The following is a 21,059-nucleotide window of genomic DNA, read 5'->3' on the forward strand; positions in this document are numbered from 1 at the left end:
ACTTTCGCTTTTCACACAATAATCCATAATCAAAGTTTTCGCAGCATGGACTGCAGTACTAGATAATTAAAAAAAATTTGTGAAGAAAAATTTTCTTGTCCGCGAACAAAATGTGAGTCTACCGTAACCAGCGTATTTAATGAATATTGTAAAAAAATGCTATCAGAAAATCTGGATTCTGTATCATATATATCTATTCTATCAGATGCATCGAATCCAGTGGCGGCTTTTGAAGGTAGGCAGGATAGGCCGGGCCTACCCAATAATTTTAAGAGCTTTAAAATTGAAAAACATATATTCAAAAATTATATTAATACATGTAAATAACTTTTAAATGTACTAAATCACTCAATACATTAGCGTCCGTTAAAACAACTATATTATTATATTACCACAGAAAGCATCGAATCGTATTAAGGCATTTTAAATATCATTAATAGGCCCGACCGGATCTGGCCGACCTAGCTCACATAAGATCCCCATACAAAAAGCGTTTGAAGTAAGCAGCTTGCCGGACAACGATTTATATCGTCGTGTTTATGCTTGCTGTTTAGGCACCAGACGATTGGGCCTACGACGACAATCGTTGTCACTTGTAACGTAATTATCGAATTTTAATATAAATTTTCTTTTAAATTATGATAAAAAAATATGTAACATAATCTATAATTGTAACATATTTTTAAACAAACAACACAATTGCAAACAAGTACACAGTTGCCAAATAAATTTTAAAAAATTCGTAAAATTCGAAGAAAAAAATCACATTTGCGTGATTTCTATATCGACTGATTGTATGAAACTTATATATGAGATTGTTTTATAACTGATATATAAAAATGAGTTTTTATGGCGCTTTGCCAGGTTGCAGTAATAGTAATGTTTATAGTGAGTGTTTGGACATTGTTATTTCACTATTGGAATCGCCATTATCTAGAAGAACTGAAATTGGTAGAAAAAAAATTATTATGAATGAAAGGTCTACTCCAACATTGCGTATTGACCAAAAAGATGGGAAAAAGGTGCGTACTTTTAATTTCTCTTGGTATGATGTCTACAAATGCTTGTCTGGAAGTATTACGAAAAACAGACTATATTGTTGGCCGTGTTTGAAATTTTCTAATAAGAAATGTGTATAGAACTGTAAAGGATACTTTGATTTAAAAAATATGTCTGTCTCCTTAAAAAAAATATTCCAGTTGCAAGGAACATTTAAGTAATTTCCTGTCCTTTAAGGATGTACAGAAGAGGGCGTTTTCTATTCGCGATTTGTTAGATGAAAAATCAAAAATCGCACAAATTAGATACAACGCAGAAGTTAAAATGAACAGAGAAATCATTAAAAAATTAGTTAGGGGGGGGTCATGACCCCGTGACCCCTCCCTCTGGATCCGTCACTGATTACACATAGCTATATGTAATTTGCTGGCTTGGCCTACCCAAAATTTTACCACACCAGCCGCTACTGATCGAATCACAATGAAATAAAACTTTATCTAATTTTAGTAAGGTATTTCGATATTAAGAACGGTACTCAAATAAAGATTTTAAATTTGGAATCAATCGAAGGGGAAACATCAGACATTTTGTCTAGTCACTTATTTCGAGTTATAACAGACAACAATTTGAATAAGAAAATTTTGGCCCTCTCGGCTGATAACACAAATACTAATTTTGGAGGACGCAACCGTAAAGGTGTCAATAATGTGTACACAAAATTACAAGATCTTCTGAAACGAAATATTTTTGGGAATTGGGAATTTCCAATAGATGTGGAAGTAATTATTACAAATACAGGGTGTTTCAAAAAAAGGTAACCCCGTCTCTAGGGTAGGTAAAGAACTGAAAAATAATTGGGGTTTGTTTAGTAAAAAATTTTTGTAACGCCATCCGTTTTCAAGATACAGGGCGTTGAAGAAAAAAAATTTTACGCATTTTTTACGATTTTGCCGAAACTACTGGCAACATTGTAATGAAATTTTATACGCCAATTTTTATAAGCCAATTTAACTTTTTTAAGAGTATAATTATTAATCAAAATTTCAAGTAAACTTAAACATCATTCAATTTTACACGAAAAAGGTACTCTTGGTAAAACTCGATACTGTGTACCGTTTTCGGAATATTTTGATTTGAAAATTATGAAGTAATAATTGATGCTGGTATAAAATAATTAGTAATTAAACAAAACTCACAAGAAGAAAATTAAATTAATGACTAAGAACATAAAATAAAATTCAATTACAGTAAGTGTTTAAAATGCCCTCCGTTTTCACGAATACACAAGTCTATTCTTTTTTCTAAAGATTCCATTAACCTTCTAAACGGTAGGGGATCAGCTATGATGTCATTAAATTGACGTTGAATTCTTTCTTCCAATTCTTGGCATACATTTACCTCTGTAGCATAGACTTTTTCCTTAATATACGACCAAACTGCGTAGTCCAAAGGGTTAAAATCGCATGACCGACGAGGCCGCCAATGAATCGGAGCTGCTGCACCTCTACCAATCCATCGATTCGGAAAATGATTACTCAACCAATTACGACACCTTCTATCAAAGTGTGGTGGAGCTCATTGTGCATAAAAAATAAAGATCTTCGCTCGTTTAGCGTTAAATCTTCTAATATCTCGAATAAGGAATTGTTTAAAAATCAAGATACATATCACCATTTAAATTTCCAGGTAGAATATGATAACCTATTAATTTGTTACCTAAAGTTGCTGCCCAAACATTAACTTTAAATGAGTGTTGGTAATGTGATACCCTTTTGACTCGTGGATTCTCATCACACCAGTAGTGTGCATTATGGGAGTTAAACATACCTTGTCGCGTAAAGGTGGCCTCGTCCGTGAAAATAATGCATTTTAAAAAATTTGGATTGTGGGCTGTCCTTTGATGCAATGTTTCATAAAAATCCACTCTAACCGGTAGATCATCTGGCAAGAGCTCTTGGACTTGTCTGTAATGATAAGGATGTAATTGCTGTTCTTTCAGTATCCGCCAAGTACTTGAAGAAGAAGTATTTGTTTGTCTTGCTATATTCCTTACGCTAACTGTTGGTTCTTGATCAAGTAAATTTAAAATATTATTTTCTTTATTAATTGTTCTTGTTGTTCTTGGTCTACCAGAATTTATTTTATTTGGTCTCACATTCCCAGTTTCTCGACAACGTCGTTCAACGGCTCTAAATGTTTTTTTACTTGGTAAGTTTCTTCTAGGAAACTTTTTTGCATAACGTGTCACAGCTGCACTAGAACATCCTAAACATTCGCCTAAGGTTAATAACATGTCAGTGTATTCAACATTTGAGTACATCTTGATTTGATTTTACAAACAACAAGGTTTCAAAACTCTAATTATTGTTGATTTATCGTCATAACAATCAATAAATGTCAGATTTCCATGGCACACTTGGAGAAAATAGAGGTATACATATTAGAACTTTATCATTACTACCATCATCAATTATAACTTCATAATTTTCAAATCAAAATATTCCGAAAACGGTACACAGTATCGAGTTTTACCAAGAGTACCTTTTTCGTGTAAAATTGAATGATGTTTAAATTTACTTGAACTTTTGATTAATAATTATACTCTTAAAAAAGTTATATTGACTAATACTTAGTACGATCCTTGTAACTAGCGCCCTCTATTAGAATCAGATATAAAAACAAATTCATGGGATGTATCAGCTTCCAAAACATATTCGTATAAAATTTCATTACAATGTTGCCAGTAGTTTCGTTAAAATCGTAAAAAATGCGTAAATTTTTTTTTCTTCAACGCCCTGTATCTTGAAAACGGATGGCGTTACAAAAATTTTTTACTAAGCAAACCCCAATTATTTTTCATTTTTTTACCTACCCTAGAGACGGGGTTACCTTTTTTTGAAACACCCTGTATATATTTATATTTCAATCGGTTTACAATACGGGTAGCAAATTTGAAAGAATTTTGTGAAGAGGCTAGTGTTCAATACAAAAAACTGTTTGGTTATTCCAAAGTCAGATGGCTGGCTTTAACTCCAGCATTAGAACGCGTTTTGAAGTTATATGATCCACTACGTTCATATTTTTTAGGCCTTGATAAATGTCCTACAATTTTGAAGAAATTCTTTCAAAACGATATGTCAGAACCTATGCCTAATTTTATTGTCAGGCGTCGTTGTTTCATAAAATTACTCTACAAATAGAAGGAGATAAAATTTCAGCAGCAGAAGTTTGTATTATATTAATCGATTTCATACTGCAATGTAAATCAATATTTAATGATGAGTTTTTACCACTAATTCTAAAGAATAAACTGACCGTTGTGGAAGAATCCAATCCCGGATCAAAAAATGAATTTTTAAAAGAAGTTAAAAATTTTTATAAAATTTGCTATGAACATATCGAAGAATGGATAGTGAACTTTAGAACATTAAATTGTTTCAAATGGACCCTTATAAATAGTAAAATTGAATGGAAAGAAGTTTCTTCAGCAGTCGAATTTATAATGAAGGAAGTAAAAGATATTGTTATTAATAACAATTTTCTCTTTGAAGAAATTCGAAGAGTAAATTTATATTTGAATCAAGAAAAATTGAAGAAATGGAACGATAATAAAATAGAACTTGACAAAAGATGGGTAGAAATCCTTCGGCATTTTAGAGTAGAACATATCCCACATGAAAATTTAAAAGTTTTAATAGAAATTTCCTTATGTTGTCCAGGCACTCATGCTGCTGTTGAAAGGGTATTTTCACTAGGAAATAATTATTGGAACAGTAAGAAGTCGCAGCTTTCTGTAAAAACATTATCTGCCGTCTTAACAGTCAAATTTAATATGCAAAATAAAAGTTGTTCGGATGTACATTATTAGAAGAACATCCTCATTTAGCAAAAAAAAATCCACTCTGGATCCACTATTTTTACCTATGAAATATTTGCAAAGTGTACTCTTTTTGAACAAGAAATACTTAGTTGGTCACCTTATTGATACGATTACTGAAATCTTGCCTTCAGGTATAACTATCTCTCCTGAATATATTTTTATCCTAAAAGAAGTATTTTTCAATGGAACATGACCTAGTTTCTCTTTATAAAATAAATAAGGCAAACAAGAAATTCCAGCCCCCGTGTCTAACTCAATTTGAGTTGACACAATCTCCAATAAAGTAGGTACACATATTGGCCTTATAGAATTTATTTCTTGCAAATCTAAACTAATATGCTCTAACAACTCTACTCTATGTTCTCTAGTAAAAGATTTTTGTCCACTTTCCCTTTAAAGGCTACCATTATGTGATCTCTTTTATCACACTGTTTGCAAGTAATTTTTTTATATTTAAACCTACTAAAGGTATGGTTAGTTTTCTTGAAGTAGTTACACTTTACCTCCGCCTTCTATTCTGATTCTCCATTATTTCTTTACTTTTTCACTCGGTGTTCCACTTTTTTAATTTGTTGAAATTTATTAACCTCCACTTTGTTCTAATATTATCCTCCTTTGGTATACCGATAACCTAGGCTTAAAATGAGTACTCAAAAGTTTCATTAGTGTTCCAAAATCTTTCTCTTTGAGCTTTTCTAGATTATACAGATAACGACATTGTTTTGTTGGCCATAGGAATTAAGATTTATTGCAATCCCATCATAACATAACATCTCTAGAGTATATTTATTATAATGCTCTAAAACTATTTTTTTGGTTATTTTTTAGCCTTAATAGCAATACAAATAAATAAGTAAGTAAATAAGTAATATGCTTTATTGTCACTGAAAATTGTACAAATTTTATGGACAAAGCTTATAACAATGTGACAAGAAAGAAGAAAAAAAATCAGAATAAGAATCGTTTTTACTTTTAAATAAAAAAACAATAAAATTCTTCCAAACTTAAACTTAAAAAATGCTACCTAATTAAGGACCTACAAACTTCGTAAAATGTACCTAACAAAAAATAAAAATTAGGAAAGCAGATTCATGAATTAAGGGCTCAAATATTCCACCTCCTTGTGCTAAACAGTAACCAAATCTGTCATACAGATTTCTCCTCATATTTTGGAGTAGGGCTGGTGTAATGCTTGCAGAGAAATGAAGTATTTTTGCCTTTAATTCGATTAGGTTTGTGGCCCTTTCAAACTGATGCATATAATGTTTTCTTTGAGAAAACTCCAAAAAAAGAAATCGTTGGGCGCTAAGTCACAGGATCTAGCGGGCCATTTAATTGTACCACGTGTACTTATCAGTCGATCAGGAAACTTTTGATTGAGGAAGTCAATAGTTGCTCTAGAGTTGTGAGCCGAACACCCATCCTGTTAGAAATAAACCTCCTGAAAATTAACGGGAAGGCGTCGAACTGCCGCAATGATCTCATTCTGTAAAAGTTGTAAATATTGCCCGTTTAAGTTTCCATCGATCAAAAATGGACCGGCAATATGGTCGCCCAACATTCCAGTCCAAACATTTAACTTTTGCGGATGCTGCGTTCGCACTGCAACGCTGAGGTGCTTATTTTTCCGAGAAAAATATTGTAAAATGAATATAGAGGTGGAAACGTGTAACATGTTACAGCGATTGCCATTGTGTTGTATGGTCAATAAAACAATGTCGTGATCTGTATATCATAATACATAGGTCTGTTAAAACTTTATAAACCTCCTCACTTAGTAAAACAGCACCCTTCTAGAGTCCTCAATCAAATTTGCACCAAAATATTGCTCTAAACGTTCCTCAAAAACTTTAAAGTGGTCACCCTGTTTAAAAATTGCTAATAAAGACATTAATAATAATTAGTTTGTAAACCATGGCATTGTTATCTTCATTTCTAGGCATTTTGAACTCTTAAAATGTTTTTTTTTTCTTCAAAATATATGTTAAATTATTTTCTTCGTCGCCAAATAATTGCTATGTAGGAATAAAAGCTTCCATATGGTGTTGCCTGTTGATTATCATATATTTGGTTTTTGCTATGTTGATGTTAGAGAATAGAAACACTGAAGTGGAATTGGGCAGGTCACGTGGTTCAAATGACAGATAACAGATGGACAAAAAGGATACTGGAATGGAGACCAAGAGACGATGCCTATCGAAAGAGGTCGTCTAGCAACACGTGGGACTGACGATCTAAATAAAGCGTTGCCATAGGAATTGGATGCAAGAGGCACAACGTCGAAACACATGAAAAATTATGAGGGAGATCTATGTCTAGCAGTAGACAAGCGAATCATGATGATGATAATGATGATGATGTTGATGTTAAACCCGTATTACTCTCTTACTCCATTTATGAGATTCACTATTGCATTATGATTAAGCAACTATAAAACTTAATTTTCCACAGTTTCAATTAGTTGTAACTCAATTTTTCAGGAATAATTGATCACTTTATTCGAAGCAAACATTGAGAGTTGAGTAATTTATTAACTGAAAAAGGTTCCGATAAATTATTAAAAAATAAGGACATTGTTTTGGAACTTATTTCATTTGATATAATACAAGTCCTTTTATTTACTAAAAATGTATGAAAATATTATAGTAGTTAATAGGTAAGAAGCTTTAAAAAATTAAGTAATAAGATTATGTTTTTTCCACTTACTACAATTTCCGTTATCATCTTCTCAATAGCAACTGTTTCCGCAAAATAACACTTCGTTAAATCTAGCAGATAATCGTTTAATTCTTGTTGTCTTTGTAGAGTTAATCTGAGATGGTTTTGATGAATAGCTGCTCCAACCCATCCAGTTACAACTATGCAAATTTTTAGATCATCTTTGTTAAAAGGATGTTGGATTATTGTTCGGTATAATTCAATTACTGCATAGCAATTTCCATCAGGTGTAACAATCGGTACGCAAAGTACAGATTTAACTAGATCACCTACAACAATTTGGCTTTGTCATTTGTACGTTGAATATAGATGAGCCCTAATCTACAAAGAGTTACTAATGTATGTATTTTTTCTCTAATAGTCTGTCTTTGTTAACACCATGACATGAAATGTTTGTCTTTTTAAGAACTCGTCAGGTAGAGCTACAACCGAAGATAGACTTAGACAAATACTTCTTTCTCTGGCTCTCTTTAAGTATTTTTGTGCGGAACTGATCTTTGCGAAAAAGATGAAAGTAAAAGAAATCAAAGATATATTGAAAAATTTCAATATTATCAAAAAAATTGAAGGGTTTGATTTAATAACAGAAAAAAACTGCAAAATCTATCTGATAAAGGATTTTGGGCTAATTATTACATATATAACGCTAATTTTTAAAAATATACTCCTTTAAAGAATGAAAGTTATAATGGACAGACAAGATTTGATTCCTGACTACCAGTTTGGAATCACAAGCATTTATAAAGTTTAGCATGATCGTTGTCTATTTAAAATAAAAACTCATTTTCTTCATGCTCTGTATACACTTCTGAGATCCTATCTCGCCAATCGATGCTTTGCTCTCGATTGATCGATTCAATCAAATATAACTCCAGTTCTATCGGCAGTATCTCAAGGTGGTATACTGTAACCAACTTTATGCTCACTCAGTACAACAGATATTTGCAACTATCATAATTCGTAAATATAATTAAATAAATTCAAATGCACCCAGACTGTTTCCCAGTTTTGTGCCCTAAGAAGCTAATTTCTATCATTTTTTTACCCTACTTATCGCGGTGTTGTTCATGTTCATGCGAACAGGAGTATTTTATCTCTTCGACTTCTTCTCTTTACTGCTTTTAGCCGCTAAGGTGTCGAATTTTTTTTCTGTTGATGTCTATTCTCTTTTATTTCTCGATATCATTTTCATATCTGTAGGTATAGTTCATTCCTCTAGCTTTGCCTGCTTTTATAATTTCATATAGCCTTCATGAAGCCTCAGCACGTATTTCGTTTATCATGAGCAATTGAGTATTCACCTTAGATCTTTTGGATTTTATTATCATTTTTATCCTCAGTTTCATTTTTGAGACAAGGTTATGGTCTGATGGGACATCTGCTCCAGGGTAAGTATTAACGCTTATAATGGAATTTCTAAATCTAAGATTGACTAGTATAAAGTCGATCTGATTCCTAATTCCATGTGTTCATAATCACCAGGTTTTCTTCTTAACAAAATTGAGCCAATCTGTCGCCTATAGCATTTCTTCTTTACTTTTACTTCTAAACCATAATCACCTATTATGTTGTCCACTTGGCCTTTTCCTATCTTTGCATTAGATGGCCCATTATTATTGTAATTTTTTCCTTCCTGGTGTATTGTAAAAGTTGTTTGAGTTGTTCATAAAAATGTTCTATTTTAGTTTCTGATTTGTCTGCAGTTGGAGCATAAACTTGCACTATATTGATGTTCACTGGCTTACCCTGTATTTGTAATAAGAGAATTGTATCCGAGAAGAGAACAAAATTTACAATAGCTGTTTGGATTTTCCTGGAGATAATTATCCCAACTCGGTATAGATAATCTTGGGTGTCATTTTAGGAGTAAATATGTCGTTTTGTCCATGACCAATGTTTTACCGGAACCAGGCCAGCGCATTTCTTTTATGCCTAATATTTTTAGGTTCGGTCTGTTCATTTCCTGCTTGACTGTATATTCTCTAATTCGATACCTAATATTTCTGTCATTTCGCTATTACTAGTTTGATGTTGTGTGTTCAGTTCTGCTTCATTTATTCTTCTTCTTCTTAACATGCCATACACCAAAGTGCGTAGGCGACTATCTCATTACTAGAATTCTGTTCTTGGCGGCGTGACACAGCTCGCCTGTATTGTGTATTCCTGTCCATTCTTTAATATTTCTTAACCAGGATAATTGTTTGCGGCCGGCTCCTCTCCTACCTTCGATCTTCCCTTGTAGGATTAACTGAGGTATTTCATATTTTGCTCCTCTCAATATGTGCCCAAGGTAACCAATCTTGCGTTTTTTAATTAATTTAAAGAGTTCTCTTTCCACGCCGGCTCTCTTAAGGACGTCATCGTTTCGAACTCTATCCACCCAAGGTATGCGCATCATTCTTCTTAATGACCACATTTCAAATGCTTCAAGTTTGTTGATAAATGTTTTTTTCAAAGTCCACGTTTCCATGCCATAAAGCAAGATGGACCATATGTAGCACTTGACCATTCTGTAGCGTATTTCGAAATGTAGGTTTTGATTACATAGAAGCGGTCTGAATTTCACAAAAGCTTGTCTTGCCATTTGTATTCGGGTTTTTATCTCTTGTTGTGGATCCGATTGGTCATTGATTGTGGTGCCAAGGTATTTAAAAGTTTTCACGCGTTTTATGCGATCGTCACCTATGCATATTATCGGGTTTTCTGGAGGGTTTCTGCTAATGACCATATATTTCGTTTTCAAAATGTTGATTTTGAGGCCATATTTTTTACCTATGCTATTCACCCTATCAAGTAATAACTGCTGATCTTCCAAATTATCAGTTATAATCACTGTGTCGTCCGCATAGCGTAGGTTGCTAATAGGTATGCCGTTCACCTTAATGCCTAATTCCGTGTCTTCTAATGCTTCCGCAAATATATTTTCAACATATAAATTAAAAAGCATCGGAGAGGGTATGCAGCCTTGGCGGACACCTTTCCGGATTTCAAATTCATCCGTATATTGGTCTTGATCAATCCTCACCTTTGCCATTTGGTTCCAGTATAGATTCTGAATAATTCTGATCTCCTTCTGGTCAATGTTGGCCCTATGTAGTAGTTCCATCATGATATCATGTTTAACATTGTCAAATGCCTTCTCGTAGTCGATGAAGGTGAGGTAGACATCTTTTCGTTGATCTAAACAGTTTTGTATTAAAGTGTTCAAACATAAAATTGCCTCTCTTGTTCCTAGTCCTCCCTTAAAACCGAATTGTGTTGACCCGCTAAGTTCTTCTAGTATCTTATACATTCTTGAGTGTAATATCCTAAGGAAGAGTTTCAGCAAGTGACTCATTAAACTGATTAAGCGGTGTTCATTGCATTTTGTAGCATTAGCTGTTTTTGGGATCATCACAAAGGATGACTGCAGCCATTCTCGCGGAATGTAACCAGTATCATAAATTATATTGAACAGCTTTACCAAGATTTCGATATTCTCCTCGTCTAGTAGTTTTATTGCTTCTATATTAATTTCATCTCGACCTGTTGCTTTATGCATCTTTGTGGTTCTAACTGCATATTCTATTTCACTTCGCATTATTGATGGCCCTGATAAGTTTTCGGAAGGAAGTTTGCGCGTTGGTTGTGTTGGTCTTTCGTCATTAAAAAGTCTTTCTGCGTATTCTTTCCACGCCATTGCTATCTCCTCTTCTGACTCTATGTATTCGTTTCTGTCGTTCCGTATTCTTGTTCTGTGGTGGCTTTTGTGTATATTCGATATTTCTTTGATCTTCTTATGTAGTCCAAAACTATCTCCTTTTTCCTGCAATTGTTCTATTTCGTTGCACCTTTCCACCATCCAACGTTCTTTTGCTTTCTTAATTTTCTGGCGAATTTCTTTGTGTATCTGTTTGTATTTGTCTTGATTACGTTGTTGTTTATGTTGCCTTCGCTTTTCCATTAGATCCATAATTTCGTCCGTCATCCATTCGTTATGCTTTCTCTTCCTGATCTGTGTTTTAACTTCCCTGTTTACTGCTAGAATCGTTCCTTTAATATCATTGACTATCTCTTCGATATCATCATTTTGTTCTATTATTCGCATTCTTTCATTAATTTGATTTGCATAACTCTTCTTCAGATTTTCGTCTCTTATCAGTTCTCTTGTATTTATAGGCGTACTGGTGTTTGTATTTGTTCTCTTAATTTTTGCTAGTTTTAACCTCACATCTGCTATTAGCGGATTATGATCGGATGCAATATCAGCACCTGGATATGCTGCGATTCTTTTGATAGCGTTACGAAATCTTCTGTTTATTAAAACGTAGTCAATTTGGTTTCTAATTATTCGATTTTTACGGTCTCCTGGTGATTTCCAAGTATATAACTTACGAGGTGGGAGCTGAAACCATGTGTTCATGACGACAAAACCGTTCTCCTGGCAGAATTCACACAGCAGGTCGCCTCTTTCATTTCTAACTCCAAGGCCGTACTCTCCAATTATGTCTTCATATCTTCCTTTACCCACCTTGGCGTTAAAGTCGCCCATTATTATGTTTATGTCCTCTTTCTTTGTTAGTCTTATTGCTTTTTCCAGATCTTTATAGAACTTAGTTATTTCTTCTTCTGACTTATCTGCTGTTGCTGCTTCATTAATTACTTTTACGTATTTTATCGTAATTTCGACCGATTGTGAATATGTTATTATAATCTATGATGCCTCTTGCTGCATTTTTTTCAGCTATAAAAATATATCGTTGATTTTCAAGTTATTAGCAATACAGCATTGGATCGTTCTATCTCCGTTCTATTTCTTTCCATTTCTCCGTGTTCTCCCATGAATAACAACTGTCATCTGTTTATATCATTTCATTTCCTATCCTAGCATTCCAGTCTGTTGTTATTATTTCTCTTTGATTTTTTTCTTTAATTATATTTAGCGTCTTTTGTAATTGAGTATAGAACTCGTCTATTTTGTTATCTGATTAGGGCGTATATTATTATATGAAACTATATGTATTGCCTATTTTATTTCTAATCTTAATGTAATTATTCTTCGTGATATTGCTTCATAGATTAATCTTTTTTGTATGGTCTTATTTCTATGGTTTTGTATGGTTTATTATTATTTTTACTCCCCCTTTCCTCCTCGTGTTCTCTTCTACATCTGAGTAGTATAATGTATAGTTTTTATCTAGTAATTTTTATTTCTAAAGGAAAAAAATTTAATTTTAAAAATGCTATTATAATATCCAAAGATATAAAAGATAAATTAATAAAAAGCTAATAATCTCTTGATAATTCTAATAATACCTTGATATCCCACTCCTGCAGGAAACCTATCATCGCCCAATATGTCATCAACCATAAGATATTCTCTTTTATACGCTACATAAGCAGCAACTATGCTTCCTTTTTGTATTTTCCAGTTTACTTTATGTCGCTCTCCTTGAAAATTTCTTTGACTTTGATATATTTCTTCTGAAGCGGAATCCACCATATATAACGTTACTCCTTAAATGATATCAATAAATCAAAACAATAATAATAATAATAATAATGTAATTGTATATAGTTGAGATATCTAAAGGTAAAAATATAATGCAGTATCAAGGTTCGAAACTATCGACGCGATTGTGTGACAGTCAATATGGATAGAGGTCGTCCGGACAATCTCGTTTTTGCTTCCACAGCTCTTATGATGTAATCTGCTTATTTAATTAAATTAAAAAAAAAAGAGAGAAGGAGATGGTGGATGGTGACATTAAATTAAAGTCAGAACAGGCAATTACCTGTATTTAAAATGAACTAAAACAGCATTGTAGATACAGAAACCGAAAAAAATATATACAAATTTTTTTTGTAGATACAGCGCCACCCGTATGTTGCAGGAACTCGAAACGAGAATCTTCAGGCCATGTGGACATTAGCGAATATTTTTCTTCAGTTCATTTATAGTGCACTGGACAGTTTTGTTATCTTGTATTCTTTTCCAGGCATCATTAACTGCATTACGATTTTAATGTTCTTTATGTTTGGTCATCCAAATGTCCGGCTCATTTTTATAAAAATCAAAAAAATTCAACACAAGGTCATTTGTCCACTCCATTTCAATTAAAAAAACACACACACAAATAAAACTTCTGTACGCTCCTGAGGTCTTTGAAAACTAAATGAATGGTCGCAGTAACTGACAATTATTATTTATAGATTTCGTTTGAGCGCCTGTGCAAGTACCTATAGACAAATATGTACTTCGCAAGTGTACGAATAATGGGGATTCCTTTGACTCGGGTCATTTTTACCGACAACATATGGAAAACCAACGAGTGACAAATAATTGTACTGTGTGAGTAACTCACTCACACGACATGGCAAGTATATACAAGTGACAATTATTCGTCAAGTCTCATGTCCTTAAAGGTCGTGGCATATTATCATGCACGTTGCGTTTCCAGCACGTAGCGTTTAGCTTCCGAAAAATATAATTTAAATGGTTTTAAATATGAACAACTCACACTGTCCGGGACGTATCGTATCAGACACCTAACGTTTCCGTCAGTATATACGAAAAACGGTTGGTACGGTAATATGAATTAGATGTCCGTCGTTTTCCCCTCGTTATTTATTTAGGTGTTTGTTTGATTTTGATACAGAGTATTTAAAAAAATAATTATCGAGGCTATTTTGTCATTTATGCATGTGTTTTTATTGCTTTGTGAAAATTAATCACGGAAGTGATAAACAATTAGGAGTTTTGTACGGAAGTGATACATGTTCTTCTTAAAAATACTTTTTGGTTTGATATGTATGGCTTCGTTAAATGTAGTATTTTGTTTTTTTACTGAAGGTGTAATTAAATTGAAAACATATTCAAACTGAATCCTATTCATTCTAAAATATCCATAATATTTTTCATCGTCATCAATTAATTCTTTGTATAAAGTCCAGTCTTCCACCTTCCTTCTTCCTTTCTCTTAGCATTGGATGTACTTCAAACCTTCTTTTTAGTACAGTTTTTCTTTCTTCATCGTTAAGTAGAAGAGCAATTGCACATAATTTTTGTCGAGAAAAACGAGATCGTATCTTCACCGAACCAAACTTAAACGTTCTATGTATGCAAATGTGAACGCACAGTCCGATTGCTGGACTGGAAACGCTACGTGCCGGAAACTATACGTGCACGATAATACGCCGCGACCTTAAACCGGCAAGGTTCAATCATCAAATTCGGGATGCTATAAGAGCACCTTCCCATTACCATTAAACCACCATTAAAATTATTTATGACCTAATGTTTAATATTATATATTGAAAAAGGATTCCAATCTGGAAATCAAAACGTCAAATAAATCATTTCTTTTACAATTTGTGCTTAATTCACACAACGGCGCGGCGTCGAATAAGTACTTAACCTCACCGCTCGAGACCTCGCAGACCATTTGCAGACCTCGAGAAAACATATTTTTCAGACGGGTTAAAAAAGTTGGAGCATCATTGGGCATTGTTTTCGTTCAGGGCTATCAGAGTAGATGGTAGCTTTGTACGCTGCCACTTAGGTGGGAAATTTTGATATCAAGTGAGTTTGAAAAGGCGCTATAGTACGGTGGTGTTTACCAATTTAAATACAAAAAACTCACAAATCGTGCTCCTACGACGTATACTGTCTTATATATATCTAAGCTACACAAAGCCTTTTCTGGAAAATGTAAATTTTCCAGAATAGGTACACAAGGTACACAAAGAGTGTCAATACATATCAGAGAGTATTGTAACAGCAGAGATAAGAATGATTATCGGAGTATACGGCCCAGAAAATAACAAGCTTCAAACAACAAGGTAAATGTTTTATAACGAATTGCAAGTTGTAGATCGAGTCAGAGGGAAGATGATAATATTGGGGGATTTTAACGCTTGAATAGGCAATCAAGTAATACCCGGAATTAAGCAAAAACATAACGAGAATGTTAAAAACGAAAATAGAGAATTGTTGATAAATTTCTGCAAATAATCGACGTAAGATGCCTCAACTCAACAGATGAAGGTAGTGGCCTTCTTCTTGCTTCTTGTATGTAAGCTTTAAAGCTTGTTTCTTCTTCAATATTAGCCTCCTAAATTGTTTAAATTATTGCACCACATTTTTGCTTGGTCTGCCAATACTTCTTCGTCCATTTAGTGACTTATCTCGTGCTATTCGTACTATCATATCCTCTAACATTCTACTAATGTGTTTGTTCCACTTCTGTTTCCGTTTTGTCACCCATCCATTTATGTCTTCTATATTGCATGCTCTTCTTATGTTTTCGGTTATTTCCCTATCCAACAGACTTTTAGATGTGTCAGGTCTTGTCTCCGCCGTATATGTTAATATAGTTTTAATTGCTGCTTTATAGATTCTTGTTTTGTGTCTTATCTTAGGTGTTTATTCTTCCAGATTGTGTCTCATTAAGTGATCCCGCTGCTTTACTTGCTTTTAAGCTTTGTTGTCGTACTTCTTCTTCAACATCTCCGTAACTAGTAACTCCGTAACTATAGTAACTACTATATCTATTCCCAGATATCTAAACCTTGCTTCCTGCTTTATTATTTTCCCATCAATTTCGATTTTACATCGTAGTGGGTATTTAGATTTTGACGTACATTTGGTTTTTTCTGCTGATATTTTCATATTGTATTTCTTAGCTGTTTTATCTGTAGGTAGTGACCATAGCCTAGTAATATGTAAAATCAGAATCATCATGAAATAAAAATAAATGAACTCAATTCGATTTCCGATTTATATTCTCATTATGAAATCATTCACACCTAAGAGGGCGGTGCCAACACAAACAAAAATCAGAGTTGAAGGACTAAATACAAAATCCACGGAATACAGAAAAAGAATGTCAGAGAATATTGCTGGGAATGAAATATTAGAAAAAAATAACATCGAGAAAAGCTGGGAAAAGCTCAAAAATAACATAATTAACGCAGCAACAGAATCAGTTGGAGAAACGAAAGTAACAAACACTAACATATGAAAAAAGCAAACCCCATGGTTTAGAGAGGAAGTGAAGACAAAATGTGAAGAAAAGAAGAAAGCCTTTTTACAATACAGAACACAACAGACACTTCTTCTTCTAGTTCCATGACCGTTATCGATCGTTGGATATCATATTGGCTACCATATTCGCTATCGTGACTTTATTGACAGCAGCTCTAAATAACGATGTAGTTGATTTTCCATACCATTGCCTTAGATTTTTTAGCCATGATGTTCTTCTTCTACCAGGACCACGATGACCTTAGATCTTTCCCTGAATGATCAGATGTAAAAGATCATATTTTTCAGGGTGTCTCATAATGTGACCGAAGTATTCCAGCTTGCGTTTCTTTATTATATTGACCAGTTGTATTGTTTGGTTCAGCCGTCTAAGGACCTCCTCATTTCTAACTCTGTCAATCCAGCTTATTTTCAGTAGTCGTCTGTATACCCACATCTCAAAGGCTGTCAAGCGTTTAAGGATAGCCTCAGTTAGAGTCCACGCTTCCACTCCATACAGCAGGATACACAACCACTATAAACGAATTAGAAATGAAACGAATACTTTAGTTAGACAAATAAAAAGGGAACACTAACAAAACTTCCCAAAACAGATGGAACACGATCTACGGAACAAAGAAAGAAATATAGAGAATGATCATGGGACAAAGAAAATAGATGAATATACTACTAAAAACTAGACACATTCAGAAGGAAACATGGTCAGACTACTTTCGATCCCTATTTGCTAAAGGTGACAATAATGGACCAACAACACTAGAAGTGACGGCAAACGAAGAAATAAATATTGAGGAGGAAGAGATAAAGAAAGCATTAAGGAAATTAAAAACAGAAAATCACCAGGAGAGGACATAATACCGGAGGAACTCCTAAAGTACGAAGGACCAGTTCTGGCCAAACAGCTACTAAAACTAATCAAAAAATAATAGACCAAAACAGAATTCCTCCAGAGTGGAGATCAAGCATCCTAATACCTCTCTTCAAAAACGGAGATAAATCTGACCCGGAAAATTTCAGAAGAATTTTTTTTTTATTTAAAGGCAGCCGCATCAACAAAAAAAAAATTAATTTATTAAACACAACATTAAAATTAACAACCAAAGTGATAACAAATAAATTGAATGAAATTATAACACTAGCAGAAGAACAACAAGGTTTTGGTCGGGAAAGAAATGTTACAAATAGCAGAGATGAAACACTTAAAAAATTGACAGTAAAACATATTGGGACAGAGCTAGAGAGTAAAGACTAGAAAGGAACGATCATATAAGCTGAATAACAACAAATGGAATAATAAAGACAGCAAGAGACGATTCCCCAACACGAAGATGATCAGTAGGAAGACCACGAAAACGATGGAACGACAACTTACTGAAGGCACATTGAAAAATAGTCATGTCCACATAAAGAGAAGAAGATATATGTATCTCAAGGTTTCCATTACTTTATTTACCTGAAACATACGCATACCAACTCATTGAACTCATTAATACTATCCAGATCAATACGCCTCTGCGACGAGACAATTCAAGAATATCCATGGAACTTTTTTCTTTAAAATAAATTCTCGTCAAAAACAGTTAACGCCAATAGGAGCATCGATAGGCATCTATCCCCAATTCAATCCCAAACGAAGTAGCTATCAAAACGGGCAATAGAATATGCAGGCCATTTAAGACGACAAAGGGACTACTACAGGGTTGCTCCACATCCCTCACCCTGTTCAAAATATTCCTGGAAAAAACCCTGAAACCATGGAAAAGAAAGTGCGAAGGAATGGGTATACCAGTAAGGAACGAATATCTATATACGCTAAGTTTTGCCGACGACCAAATAGTGATCGCACAAGACGAGGATGACCTCAGTTTTATGATGAGAAAACTGGAGCAGGAATATACAAAGAATGGGATGGAAATAAACCTAAAGAAAACTGAATACCTAACAACGGAGAATACAGAAATAAAACAGCTGGAAATAGACGAAGGTAAACAAATCAAAGGAACAGACAAGTATAAGTATTTAGGTTTCATAATATCAAACAAAGGAACAACGGAGGAAGAGATAAAAAATAGACTAGGACAAACAAGAGACTGCATACGAAAATTGAACCCGGTACTATGGGATAAGAACATCAGCATGAAAACAAAGAAAAAAATATATAATACCATGACAAGAAGTATCCTCACTTATGGGTGTGAAAATTGGACAATAAATAAGAAAACCAAAAACAAAATAAGAGCAACAGAGATGGAATTCCTAAGGAGAAGCTGCAGAGTAACAAGAAGAGACAGAATAAATAACATGGAGATTAAGAGGAGAATGGGAATGAACTCCGACATAATAGACTACATCGAACAGAAGAGATTAACATGGTACGAACATGTCAGAAGAGCAGACCAAAATCGGTGGATAAATAGAATAACAGAGTGGAGCCCGATAGGAAGAAGAAAGAGAGGCAGACCCCGAAGATCTTTCAGAGATGAGGTGGACGAAGCAATGAGTAGAAGAAACCTACAGGAAGGGGACTGGCTAAACAGGAAAAATTGGAGAAAACGGTTGAGTGAAGGAATACAGTGAAAACTGTGGAAATCCTTGTATATATATATACTGAAGAATTAGACTTCCGTCATATGAAATCTTTCCTTCCTCATATCAAAGATGTCACTGACTGTCGCTACATTTTTTTCGGGGTCGGCCTATAGGTACTTCTCCATTCCGTTGGCTATTCATCTTGGACGATTTTCACCATTCTTCTTTCTTCCATTCTGATGATATGTGCATTCCTCTTTTTTCCTGTTTGGCACCTAACCATTAATATTGTCTACCCCACATGTATTTCTTATGTTTGCACTTATTTCTCTGTCTAGATAATCTTTCCAACTATGTCACGAAGTGCCTTTATTTCTCTTATTTCAATGAATCTTTTGATTTTTGTTGTTTCTGGTCTAGTTTCTGCGGTGTATGTTCTTATAGATCTTATAGCGGTTATTTGTTCTCTTACTTTATTGACTCCTAGTAAATAGTTAAATTAAGAAATATGGAAGCTTATGAAAATATTTAAATATAAGTATGTCCCAGAAATATAAAAATGCTATAATTACCTGCTGCTTTGGTGGTTGTTTTGAGCACATCTGCAGTTTCATGTAAGAGCAAAACTAAATCAACATTATCTGATAAAAAAGATGTCAAATCATGCAAGAGAACACTTGGTTTATTCTGAATGTAAAAATTAAACTTCTCATACTCCGGCTCTTTTTCGTGGGCCTTGTCAGTCTTTCTAATAATCTTTACATATGGTGCTATTACTCGCCTGGTTGCTTTATCCGATGTATCGATATTCATATCATTTTCTCTAGCAGAAGTAATAATTTTTGTTTTTCTTCTGGATTCTCTACTCGTATTCATGGTTGAATTCAAGGATTATTTTTATTTAATACATTCAAATAGTTTGACAAGAAATTGACAAGTAGATATTTTAAATATATGTTACAAAAACAGTAACTAAGCAAGCAAAGGTTGTATTTATTTGTCTAAAGACATACACACACAATTCAAGTGGTTGTACAATTATTTGAATTTTACATGTTTCAACACATGTCTTTCAATGTTGCAAGGATCAAAGTTTAATAAAAAAAATGTTAAGTTAAATGAAAATCCCAAGTTTGCAGCTTCAATGACCCTGACAAATCACAAAGTTCTAATCTGTCTAATACAGCTCATCTTCACTTAATGTTTTGGCGTCAATGTTAAACTGTAAGTACCGTATATCTCTGTATACTTAATGATACACATTAACATAGACATATGTAAAAAAGCTGCTAACGTTTAAAACTGGGTATGAGACATTATTAAGGAGTTTATGATGTTAATCATCATAATTAGTTTTTTTTCAAATTTTAAAAACCTACCTGTCACAAGATCATTCTTATTTGATCAAATTGACGTATTTCAATGAAATTAATTGTCTTTTTTGCTTATCTATCTATATAAAAGGCTATGATGACAAGTCACACCGTTTGTCCAGTAAACTAACGACGCCATCTAGGAGAGAAATCTGAACTAATACAATTTGACATTTCAATCAAATTTTGTTCTTGAAACGATACGGTTAATTAATAATACTGTATTAATTACATATTAATATAATTAATTTGAATAATATTTTTACGGCAGAATTTAGTACAAAATAATTTAAAACTTTATGTTAGTTTAGATTTAAAATCCTAACGCCATCTGAACAAAGAAATCTGAACTACTGACATTTCAACCTATGAGTCAATCATATTTTGTTTTTGAAACGATACGTTTATTAAAATATTTAAAATATTAATTACATATTAATATAATTAATAAATAATATTAATATTTTTAAGGTACGATTTAATACAAAATAATTTAAAGTTTTATGTTAGTTTAGATTTAAAATTCTAGCGTCAC

The 21,059-nt window shown here is 33.5% G+C and overlaps 1 protein-coding gene across 1 annotated transcript in view; it reads right to left on the bottom strand.

Moving 5' to 3' along the window:
- The window catches only part of LOC140443697 (cAMP and cAMP-inhibited cGMP 3',5'-cyclic phosphodiesterase 10A-like), a 168,241-nt gene extending 148,131 nt beyond the window's left edge, over positions 1-20,110 (bottom strand). Inside the window, exons 1-3 of the mRNA XM_072535076.1 lie at positions 19,724-20,110; positions 12,893-13,093; positions 7,586-7,866 (exon numbers count right to left, since the gene is read on the bottom strand). Coding sequence (XP_072391177.1) covers positions 7,586-7,866; positions 12,893-13,093; positions 19,724-20,027 — 786 coding nt within the window. The 5' untranslated portion in view covers positions 20,028-20,110. The remainder of the gene's footprint in view (positions 1-7,585; positions 7,867-12,892; positions 13,094-19,723) is intronic.
- Positions 20,111-21,059: the final 949 nt, after the last annotated feature.

Source organism: Diabrotica undecimpunctata, chromosome 6 (genome assembly GCF_040954645.1).
Source record: "Diabrotica undecimpunctata isolate CICGRU chromosome 6, icDiaUnde3, whole genome shotgun sequence".
Lineage (NCBI taxonomy): Eukaryota > Metazoa > Arthropoda > Insecta > Coleoptera > Chrysomelidae > Diabrotica > Diabrotica undecimpunctata.